Source organism: Chiloscyllium plagiosum, unplaced genomic scaffold (assembly GCF_037043375.1).
Source record: "Chiloscyllium plagiosum isolate Xiang-an unplaced genomic scaffold, Cpla_swu_hap1 HiC_scaffold_8, whole genome shotgun sequence".
Lineage (NCBI taxonomy): Eukaryota > Metazoa > Chordata > Chondrichthyes > Orectolobiformes > Hemiscylliidae > Chiloscyllium > Chiloscyllium plagiosum.
This window is the reverse complement of record NW_028270146.1, coordinates 68,724,945-68,737,203: the sequence shown is the minus strand read 5'-3', so window position 1 is coordinate 68,737,203 and position 12,259 is coordinate 68,724,945. Positions and strand designations below refer to the sequence as shown.

Sequence of the window (12,259 nt, the reverse complement as noted above, 5' to 3'; positions counted from 1 at the left end):
ATGGACAAGTTTTTTTCCCTGGGGTGGAGGAATCCAGAACTAGAGGGCATAGGTTTAGAGTGAGAGGGGAAAGATTTTAAAAGGAACATAAGGGGCAACGTTTTCACGCAAACTGTGGTGTGTGTATGGAATGCACTGCCAGAGGAAGTATTCGAGCCTGGTACAATTACAACATTTAAAGGCATCTGGATGGGGACATGGGTAGGAAGGGCTTAGAGGGATATGGGCTGGATGCTGGCAAATAAGAACTAGATTAATTTAGGATAGTTGGTCAGTATGACCGAGTTGGACTGAAGGGTCTGTTTACATGCTGTCCACCTCAATGACTCTAAGTAATTCTTAAAGCTATACTGCCACTGTGTTCCCTCTGAACAAATGAAGCAGGAAGACCAAGCAGGTGATTTTTGCCAGAACTGCAGATTTCATGTGCAGATGGTGCCATCAAGTGTTTACTCGTAGATTTGCTGAAGGTGCTACTAAATGCTGAAATGGATAGCAGCGAAAAGGTTACCACTCAGTGTATACTCAGCACACCATGCTCATGAATGTGCCCACTATCCTGACAGCACACATGACGGTTTTACTCTGCTGGTATTTGAACCACAATGTCTGCACAAAGGATGATTGCCAGGGGACATGGGTCCTCCATTTAACATATGGCTAATAACATTCTGCAACCTGACCAGACCCATGGCTGCCGCTGAGAGCCATGTTACTATACAAAACAGCAGCTTTTTGGAGTGAAGCAATGGTCTTCTTGCTTTCTTGCTCTCAGCAGATAGTATCCTGATTTATAATGGTTTGGTTCATCCTCCACAACCTGGCCATCATTAAGGTACAGCTCTTTTCAGTAGAGATATAATGAGCATCTCAGAGCAGGAGGAGGATGAAGTGGAGAAGAAGTCAGAAGAGTAGGAAAAAGGGCAGTGTTAACCAACACCTTTTCCCTGACCTAGCTTTCTGCAATTACTTGATTTAACTTTGGTTCCAAAGAATACAAACCTAAATTCAGGATGTCTAACAATCACATGCCTTGCTTTCTCATTGTAATGGACAATAACATGCTCTAGACACAACCTTGAAAATAACAGCCACCACAAAATAACAAATACAAACCAATTTTATCTGACAACCCACCCAATATTCCTTAAAAAATGTGACTAAGCAACTTTCCCTTAGTGGCTGCCTTATGGGTGCTTTTACCTGGTCCAGTTATCCCGTGCAGTGTGATATTAGTGGAAGGCTATAGACTTTTACTCTGGGTGACTGCAGATGGCCTTGCAGAATGCCCTGTTATGGATCTACAAGGTCCAGCCTCCACTGCGTTACCCTAGAATGAGCTGCAGAAGACTAAGTTGACTGACCTAAAGGCAACAGCACAGACACTGATGCAGTGGCAATGACCGGAGCTCCAATGTTTTCAACATTGAGACTGCCACCAGTCTGGGAACATATTTTAAAGCAGCTTATTAATCTGCTGCAGCATTGACTGCAGGACCATGTGAGACACGGCAAGTCACTTTGAATCCTGGTATCAGAGTTCTGGCAGCAGCCTGAATCAGCACGGCAACAAGCTGAGATTTCTTGACTTTAGTACAATGCAGATACTGGACAGTTTCTGCTGTATTGGCAATGGAAGCAGGGACACTGGGAATGCTGCACCATGGTGGAGTGTGTAACTGTTCTCGTGGAGTTGGGAACCACTTCCACACTGGAAAGGTTCTGAACATAGGCCTGTCAAGCTGGTGCAGGATTACTCTATGTTTCTTACTAGTTATACTGGCAGGCTTGTCATTGCACCAAGCCTTTCATTATGCATGTCCATTAGTGTTTTTCTATCAGCCATCCACCAACGTCATCATCTGAGTCCTCACTAGAGAAAAGATTTGTGAGCAAATCCACAGTCCACTGGGATGGAATCTGTGCTGTGCTTTCCCTCCATTCTGGTGCAGGACACTTGGACCTAGTGATTCTACTTGCAAATCCTCTTCCTACATTACTTCTAAAGTATGTAGACTCCTCCTATCAGAGCTACAACAAATAAAACTGAAAATATTGTGAATAAAATGCAACAAGGTTGTTTGAAAGGAACAAACTGTCAGCTCAATAGTTTCAGTCCACTGCTGGTCATGGTCTCAGTTGTGTCCATTCCAATCATGGCTAGAGCCTACCTTTCTATGGGGGCATTCACAAGGTGTGTTAATGAGTGTGCAATGTGTTTTAATAAAGTCCCTGCTTTGGCTGAATAGCTACCAGTGCATGTCACAGTGGCATAAGATGAGAAATGCAAAGTTTGAGTCATGATTGACAAAGGCTGTTAATAGGTGAATGACGAGATGTTCGAATGCATCAATTCCAGCAAGGCTAGAAGTCACTTGTGAATGTACGGCATGTGAATTTGCATTCACTAACCTTAACCAGCCATAGTCTTTGAACCTTTTGTGACAATAGATCCAGGGTTTTGGGGCTGTATAATGGAATTAATATTCTTATTACTTTCATAGTGTCTGTCTGGAGGACACCATGGTCATTGAGTGACAAAGGACCTCTTTCCTTCTATTCACCTCCTGCAAGACCTCCAGCAATATGTTGGACAAATTTTAGATATCCATCTGATCTGTTGGACCAAATCCATTAGCTCTTTCTGAACCAGTTCCAGTTCCTGCTGCAACCAACACACATCTTGTTTTTAAGGGGTGCTGTTTGACTGAAAGTAGTGCAATTAATTTGAAATGGTGGTAGCCTCACACAATCTTGTGCCCTCTGCTCAGGCATCCCTCTACTTAACAGCACAATTAGCATAGTGCTGTTATTTAAATTTGTTGGCAACACAAAATTCATGTGATGCCTGCATCCCCATGAAGAACAATAACATGGGTTCAATTCCCACACCGGCTGAGATTACCATCAAGGCCCCGCCTTTTCACTCACCCCTCACCTGAGGCACAGTGACCCTCAATTTAAACCCACCACCATGTCATCTCTGTCTAATGAGAGAGCAACCCTGTAGTCCTCTGGGATTATGGCGACTTTACCTTACCTTTTACTGTGAAGAGATGGGATTTAATCACAATATTGTGATCCCAATACCTCTTTACAAGTCTAATTTATTTTTCTCCCACAAATTCTTAATGTTTCAGTAATCTACTGGGCGTAGGTGTTTTAAGGAAGAAGGAAAACTGGAAGATACTTTTGTGAAGAAAACAATTACTCTACTCAGTCATGGCTCATGAAACTTTTCCTTCACATAATCACATAAAATAAATGTACATACTATTTCAAAATTCAGTTCTTCATACCCAGGACAGACCTTCATTCCCTTGCATGCTAACATTTTCTTGGACTTATTTGTCATTAATTAACTCATATTTGACAGTGATATAGCAGATAAAGTACAAATGTCACATTTAGAAATTTGAGCTTAAAGACATGCCTGTGCTGTTAACTGGTTGTGCGGGTTATGATTCCTGATGTGTAAGTGCCAGTTCTGTTTGAGGGGAGCAACAGCTAAACTTTGTGCTGCCTCCTCACTACCATGATTTGGGCATGACCCACATTGCTGGCTACCTCCCTGCACAATGGGGGCTGGGGGCCCAAGATCACGCAAAGATAATACATGTCCAGCTAGCCTTCAGCTATTAATGGTAAGTCTATTCCACCTAACATAGGATGGCACTGCAACTCTTAAAAATGACAATAACTGAAACAGAATATTAAAGAGGAAGGAAAGTAGAGTACCACCCAAATGGAGAAGGCACCAAATTTCACCAATACTGCTCGGTAGGGAGCAGTTACAGTGAATAGAAGGAAATATAACATTTCCTTGTAAGTGTAGCAAAACACTCAGAAGGGAGTGGAAGAAGATGGCCCATACTCACCAAATTAAGAGTGTCTTTTGCTGCTCAATGCACCACATCCTCATTACTCACTTGGCTGCTTTTAGCAGCATGTAGGACTCAGGCCTAATATTCACACACTCCCATTCACACATACAGCTTCCAGTGATGACAATCCATTACCAAACTCTCATCACCTTTCCAGGTTTCATCTACGGCAGACACAACATCCAGATATAATGTGACACTTGCAGCAGGAAAGGAGTGCTGCCACAGTTACACCCTCCATCATGGAGGAAGTCAGAAGTCACATGGCACTAGGTTATAGGCCAGAGGGTTTATCTGAAATCATAAGCTTTCAGAACACTGCTCCTTTGCTGGGTGAAGTGACTTCACCTAATGAAGGAGCAGCTCTCCGAAAGCTTGTGATTTCAAATGAACCCTCTGGACTATAACCTGGCGTGGTATGACTTCTGACTTTGCCCACCTCAGTCCAATCTGTATCTCCACATCATAATGGAGGATTGGTGCTCCACATCACAGAGCGTATGGCAACAGACTCCACAGAATTTCATTCTGCTGAGATAAATGAAGATAATAACGTGTCACAGTTCTCTGCTATATTTCAAGTCTCTAACCACTTAGTGATGGGTCACTGGTTGTAAGTTGGCTGCAGCCAGGCCAGGGAAAATGGATGGTTCATGTGTTTTTTTTTGCAGGGGATGGTGGGGAAATGTGGTGAGCTAGGTCACAGTCGAATTCTGCTATTATGAATTAAGATGAGGAATTCATTAAGGCAGGATAGCAGAAAATGCAGACTATAGATCACTCTGAGATGCTTGGTGCATTGGCAAACCCACAATAGAGCCCATCAGGAAGGATGCAGCTATCTGGCTCCAACATGATAGATGGCATCCAACATTGGCTTCCATTCTTTCCACCGTGAAAGTGGTTGCCAATTTTATAACTGCACCTGCAGACCTGACTATTTGTGGGCCTTCTTTTCAACATCCACTGCAGCATGAGTGAAAAACTCCCAATACTTCAGTCCTGCAAATGGAAGTCCAGACTGCAGTCATAGAGATGCATGCAAATACCATGCTAGCTCTGACTGCTACTATCATTGCTAATTCATTGTTCAAAAGGGTTTGCAGGCTCACTCAGCAATACAGAAATCTGCCCTCCAGCATATTGTTATTATTGCAGAGTGCCCCACTCCTGGGAGTAGCACCAGAAGCAGTGGAGGATGAACCTTTAGTTCTTTGTCGGTATGCCAACACTCATATGTCTACCACCACCATTGCTAATGCATCTCAGCCAAACAGAGGGTGGCAGAGAGACATCACTGAGGAGTATTCTAGGAGAAGTCAGCTCAGTCACCACAACTGAACAGCGGATCATGGAAGAAGCCAGTGTCCCCCCATACGTCCTTGACTCCACGTCCTGGTTGATTTGTAGACCAAGATGCACTGCCACAATATACCTGTGTTTGAGGTATTCATCTGTTTTTCCTGCCTGAAAGAACCAACTACCAAAAGCCAACTCCAAAAACACAATACTTCACCAAACTTAGCCCACAAGAAAAGGTATGTCAAAAGCAGCTCATCTATAACTCTTTAAGTGACCCTAAATAATGCTGCTGCTTGGCTAACCCTGCAGATGATATATTTGTCTTTCTGCAGTGACAGCCAAATTTGGATCACACAGGGTCCACTGGATAAATTTGTACAATGGACGTGTGTGATCCCAATTTGGCAAATGGGCATCATATCACCTAAAAGACGCGACTTAGGATGGCACCAAATGAGTTGTTTCTGGTGCACACAAGGATCCCTATACAAGTGCCTTTGTCAAAGTGGTATGCTACATGGGCCACATTATAAATTGGGCTAAGCTGGACTGATGATGTAGTCGAAGTGCCTGACATTCGCTTATCAAAGGATATATTACAAGGCCATTCCGAAGGCCTCACAGGGGAGATTTATGGTTGACCTCAAGTCCTGGGAGCAGCTCAGCCAGAACTGTTACACCTGGTGTCACTAAATTAAAACAAAATGGTGCAGTTTCTTCTAAAGAAATTATTGTCAGAGGCAGAGAGTAAAGACAGAGGAGAGGAAATCCTGAACCAACAACGCATCGATTATCTACAGCAAACACAATCAGCTTCACCTAAACACATTCCAGGAAGGCATTATCTGAACAGAGCATTCACTTGGTGACAGGATTCACCAGTATATAGTCCATATGTAGCTTTATACAAACCCCATGGCTTATATGAACAGTAAGAATTAATTGTACATGCCTGTAGATATAGTTCAGAAATGATGTCTTATTACTTTTCTGATACAATCAGCTAAGTGACTAACAATGGAAGAAGGTTCAAACAGTGTACCTGTCAAGCTTGAGTACGCTTTCAAAGTCATATATTGCTGCGTGCCACTCGCCACGTTCAGTGTACAAAATACCACGATGCAAAAATGATTCCAAATTCTCAACATCTTCATTGATAAGCACTGTAAAGAAAGGGAGATAAGCTTGTTAATCAAACTATTATATCAAATGAAAAGTCTGTCTTGTTTATTAGTTACTTTAATTCTAAGATTTCTATGCAGCATTTAGACATATCGGTGAAAAAAGTGAAGGGGTGACAGTGCAGAGATGCACATGCCACTATTCCACTGATTCCAGTAAAGTTTGCAGGATCACAGTGGGTTTCGAAGATTGGTATTTCTTCAACAAACTGAGAGGTGCATAACCTATGTGTGGGAGAGCATATAGCATGACTTTCAGCAAGAATGAATGTAAGATTGAAGGGAGACAAGGTGTCAAAGTGTCAAACATGTCCCATATTCTTCTCCCACCTGTGTAAGGTTACCTCAGAAACTGATAGGAGAAGAACATTTCTCATCAATGTGGATTTGTTTCTCTTCTTACAAAAATGAGTTGATTTGTTTTATCACAACAATCAGATCAGTATTTTTTTTTCCATATCACATCTAAACAAGAAATCTTTTTGCTTCTTTTCAGTGATACAAAACACCTCTCTGGAAGTTTCTTCCTATCCCATTCCACTCCCTCTTCTAATCCTGCCTTCTTGTGTATTTGCTACTTTCTGGTCCTCCACTCTCCAACATGAAATGATCTGTTCCCCTTAGTCAAAGGGTCAATAACAACGGGGCATAACTTTAGGTGAAAGGCAGGAAGTTTAGATGGCATTTCAGGAAAACTCTTTTCACCCAGAGGGTGGTGGGGTCTGGAATGCACTGCTGGGAGGGTAATTGAGGCAGGAAAGCTCACACCCTTTAAGTGATACTTGAATGAGCACTTGAACTGTCATAACATTCAAGGGTATGGATCTAGTGCGGAAAATTGGGACTAGTATGGGTAGTAGTATATTTTTGACAGTACGGACTCGATAGGCTCAAGGGCCCCTTCCGTATGATTGGTGCATTGAGAATGACAGCCCTTGATAACAAGGCTGCATTTGACTGAGTGTCAAGGAGCCCTAGCAAACTGGAATCAATGGCTAATGGAAGTAAACCCTCCACTGGTTGGTGTCATACCTGGCACAGAGAAAAATGGCCATGGTTATTGGAAGTCAGTCATCTCAGCTCCAGGATATCTCTGTCGGAGTTCCTCTGGGCAGTATCCTATGCACAACCATCTTCAGCTGCTTCATCAACGACCTTACCTCCATCATAAGGTCAGAAGTGGGGATGTGTGCCAATGATTACACAATATTCAGCACTATTCACAACTTCTCCAATTCTGAAGCAGTCCATGTTCAAATGCCACAAGATCTGGACACTATCCAGATGCAAGGCAAAGGCAATGACCACCTCCAGTAAGAGACTCTAATCACTGCCCCTTGACATTCAATGAAGTTTTTAGATTACTTACAATGCGGAAACAGGCCCTTCGGCCCAACAAGTCCACACTGACCCTCCAAGAGCAACCCACCTAGACTCATTCCCCTACATTTACCCCTTCACTTACACTATGGGCAATTTACCATGACCAATTCACCTAACCTGCACATCTTTGGACTGTGGGAGGAAACTGGAACACCCAGAGGAAACCCACGCAGACATGGGGAGAATGTGCAAATTCCACACAGACAGTTGCCCGAGGCGGGAATTGAACTCGGGTCTCTGGTGCTGTGAGGCAGCAGTGCTAACTGCTGTGCCACCGTGCCGCCCTTGTTAAATTAAATTGGTTACCATCACAGAATTCCTCACTATTAATATCCTCGGGGTTACCATTGACCAGAAACTCAACTGGACTTGTCACATAAACACAGTGGCTACCAGAGCAGGTCAGAGGCTAGGAGTACTGTAGTAAGTAACTCATCTCCTGATTCCCCAAAGCCTGTCAACTATCTACAAGACACAAGCCAGGAATGTGATGGAATACTCGGACTTGTTTGGATTGGCATAGCTCCAATAGCACTCAAGAAGCTTGACATCATCCGGGATAAAGCAGCCAAGTAAATTGGCATCACATCATGTCCACCCACTCCCTCCACCACCGATGCTCAGCCGTAGCAGTGTTACTATCTACAAGGGGCGCTGCAGAAATTCAGCAAAGATCCTTAGATAGCACCTTCCAAACTCATGACAACTTTCATCTGGAAGGACAAGGGCAGCATGTACATGGGAACACCGTCTCCTGCAAGTTCCCCTCCAAGCCACTCACAGTCCTGACTTGGAAATATATTGCTGTTCCTTCACTGTTGTTGGGTCAAAATCCTTGAATTCCTTCTCTAATGGCAATGTGGGTCTACCTGCAACCTGTACACTGTAGTGATTCAAGAAGGCAGCTCACCACCACCTTCTCAAGGGCAGCTGGGATGGCAATAAAATGCTGCTAAACAGCAATGTGCACATCCCAAGAATAAACGAAAAAATATTTTATAATCTATGCTCAGCAAATGTTTTCATTTTATCCTTTTATATTGTCATCTCAATGAATTTCTGACAACACTGACCCCTGTGGAATTCCACTAGTCACTGACTGCCATCCTGAAAAATGCTTTACCCTTCCTCTCTGCCTTCTGCCTCCATCTATCTCCTATTCAGGCATCCTCTATCCATGCCAGTACCTTGTCCCTAATAGCAAGGGCTCTTATCTTACTTACCAGCCTCTTGTATAGCATCTTGTCAAAGGCTTTCTGGAAATCTAAATAGATCATACAAACGTACAAATTAGGGACAGCAGAAGGCCATTCAGCACTTCCAATCTGCTTCACCATTCAATAACTAGCCCTAACTCTAGTTTCCTGTGTACCCCTAATACCTGTTGGTTCCTTTGTTAGTCAAGAATCCATCTCCTGCTGAATTTAAAATATTTAATGACTCTGCCTCCACTGCTTTCTGGGGAAGAGAATTCCACAGACCCACAAAGATTTCTCCACATCTCTACCTTAAATGAGAGAACCTTGAGTTGTAAATTGTTTCCCCTAGTTCTAGATCATCTACAAGGGGAAACAGCCTTTTAGCATCTACCTAACGGGTTCACTTTTGATCTTACATGTTTCAGTGAAATCACCTCTAAATCCTCTAAATTCCATTGGAAATAGGACCAAACAATCCATCCTTTCCTTTTAAGATAAACACTTCATCAGTTAAAGTGAACCTTCCCTGCAATGTTTCTAATGCAATTTTAGCCTTTCTTCAGGAACAAAACAAAATATTTCTGGGTATTTTAGGCATGATCTCATCAAAATCCTATATGACCACAGCAAAACATCACTACCTCTATATTCCACTCCATTTGCATTAAATGACAAAATTTAATTTGCATGCTAATTTTTTGTGTTTCACGTACCAGGACATCAAGTTCCCTCTGTAAAGCAGAATTCTGCAGTCTCTCTCTATGTCAATAATATGCTGTTATTTTTTAATTTTTCCTGCGAAGGTAGACAAGTTCACATTTTCCTACATTATACATCATCTGCTAAATCTTTGCTCACTCACTTAATCTATCGATATCACTTCGCCGACTTATTATGTCCTCTTCATAACTTACTTTGCAACCTCTCTTCATGTCATCAGCAAATTTTAACAAACAGATATTCAGTCCCTTCATTCAAGTCATTGATATATATAGTAAATAGTTCAACCCCAGCACCAATTTCTTTGGCACTGTGTGTGCCAATCTGAAAATGATCCATTTATGCCTATTCTCTGCTTCTGGCACCGTTTCTGAATTTAAACCAACCTTCTTCATCCTAACCAGGAACTGATTCAGCTTTCACACAAAAGATATAGAAGAGCATTCACCATGTAAGTGTTTCCATGGGTCTATTATTCTCTCAAAGAATAACCAAGAATAATAATCAATTATCTTTGCTCATACATCAAATGCATGTGTAATGTCTAGTCTTCCCTAACCTATTTAGTTGTCTTCCTAAATTATTTTGTTGAAATGATCTCAAAACGGATGGAGCCTTTGGTCAGGAGAAAGTGAGGCCAAAGACAGGATTGCCTGCTACAAAACCCTGATAAACTTAAACTTTCAGAAGCCTGTAGAAATAGTGGTAGTAAATATAGTTTGCTGTTCCTACAGAAGAACTCCTACCTCAGGATCTGCACTGCAATAATGTAAGTTGGTCAAAAAAATATTAAGTATCAAAAGACATTTTTAGTCCTTTTATAAAAGGACCAAAGGGGTAACAAAACCATAACTCACTCTCTCGCATTTGGAACAAGATTTTTCAGACTCTGCAAGGTGGTGGTGCCTGATGTGTTTGAAATGGTGCAGGTTTCCAAAGTCCATATTTAAATCAAATGATCTAATAGCAATCCAGTATCCACAAGCAGGAAGATGGAAAGGCCCACTAGCAGACATCATTCTGGAATACGCATTACCACATGTTCCTCAGAATCCTTGATAACTAAATGTTCATCAAGATCAGCATCTCTTACCATTAACAGCTTATTTGACCAGAGTTTAGATTAGAGTTCCCACATTCCGCACATACGTTCGAGACACCACCCATGCCCTCCACCTCCTCCAAGAGTTCCGTTTCCCCGGCCCCCAACGCCTCATCTTCACCATGGATATCCAACCCCTCTACACCTCCATCCGCCGTGACCAGGGTGTCCAAGCCCTCCGTTTTTTCCTCTCCCAACGTCCCCAACAGTACCCTTCCACCGACACTCTCATTCGTTTGGCTGAACTGGTCCTCACTCTTAACAATTTCTCCTTCGAATCCTCCCACTTCCTCCAGACCAAAGGGGTAGCCATGTGAACCCTATGGGCCCCAGCTATGCCTGTCTCTTTGTCGGCTATGTAGAACAGTCCATCTTAGTTACAATCCGTAGTTACACTGGCAGCACTCCCCACCTCTTCCTCCGCTACATTGATGACTGCATCAGTGCCACCTCATGCTCCTGCAAGGAGGTTGAGCAGTTCATCAACTTCACCAACACATTCCACCCTGACCTTAAATTCACCTGGACCATCTCTGACACCTCGCTCTCCATCTCCATCAAGGACTACCAACTTGACACTGACATTTTTTACAAACCCACTGACTCCCACAGCTACCTGGATTACACCTCTTCCCACCCTACCTTCTGCAAAAATGCCATCCCGTATTCCCAATTCCTCCACCTCCGCTGTATCTACTCCCAGGAGGACCAGTTCCACTACAGAACACACCAGATGGCCTCCTTCTTTAGAGACCGCAATTTCCCTTCCCACGTGATTGAAGATGCCCTCCAACGTATCTCATCCACATCCGGCCCCTCCGCCCTCTAACCCCACCCCTCTAACTGTAACAAGGACAGAACCCCCCTGGTGCTCACCTTCCACCCTACCAACCTTCGCATAAACCACATCATCCACTGACATTTCCGCCACCTACAAATGGACCCCACCACCAGAGATATATTTCCCTCCCCACCCCTTTCCACCTTCCACAAGACCGTTCCCTCTGTGACTACCTGGTCAGGTTCACGTCGCCCAACAACCCACCTTCCCATCCTGGCACCCTCCCCTGCCACCGCAGGAATTGCAAAACCTGCGCCCACACCTCCTCCCTCACCTCCATCCAAGGCCCCAAAGGAGCCTTCCACATCCATCAAAGTTTCACCTGCACATCCACCAATGTCATTTATTGTATCCGTTGCTCCCGCTGCGGAGTCCTCTACACTGGGGAGACTGGATGCCTCCTCGCAGAGTGCTTTAGGGAACATCTCCTGGACACCCGCACCAATCAACCACACCGCCCTGTGTCCCAACATTTCAACTCTCCCTCCCACTCTGCCGAGGACATGGAGGTCCTGGGCCTCCTTCACCGCTGCTCCCTCACCACCCGATGCCTGGAGGAAGAACGCCTCATCTTCCGCCTTGGAACACTTCAACCCCAGGGCATCAATGTGGACTTCACCAGTTTCATAATTTCCCCTCGCCCCACA

The 12,259-nt window shown here is 43.7% G+C and overlaps 1 protein-coding gene across 1 annotated transcript in view; it reads right to left on the bottom strand.

Moving 5' to 3' along the window:
- ttc6 (tetratricopeptide repeat domain 6) overlaps positions 1-12,259 on the bottom strand; it is a 228,555-nt gene that overhangs the window by 117,798 nt on the left and 98,498 nt on the right. Inside the window, exon 16 of the mRNA XM_043698490.2 lies at positions 6,229-6,349. Within this exon, the coding sequence (XP_043554425.2) occupies positions 6,229-6,349 (121 nt within the window). The remainder of the gene's footprint in view (positions 1-6,228; positions 6,350-12,259) is intronic.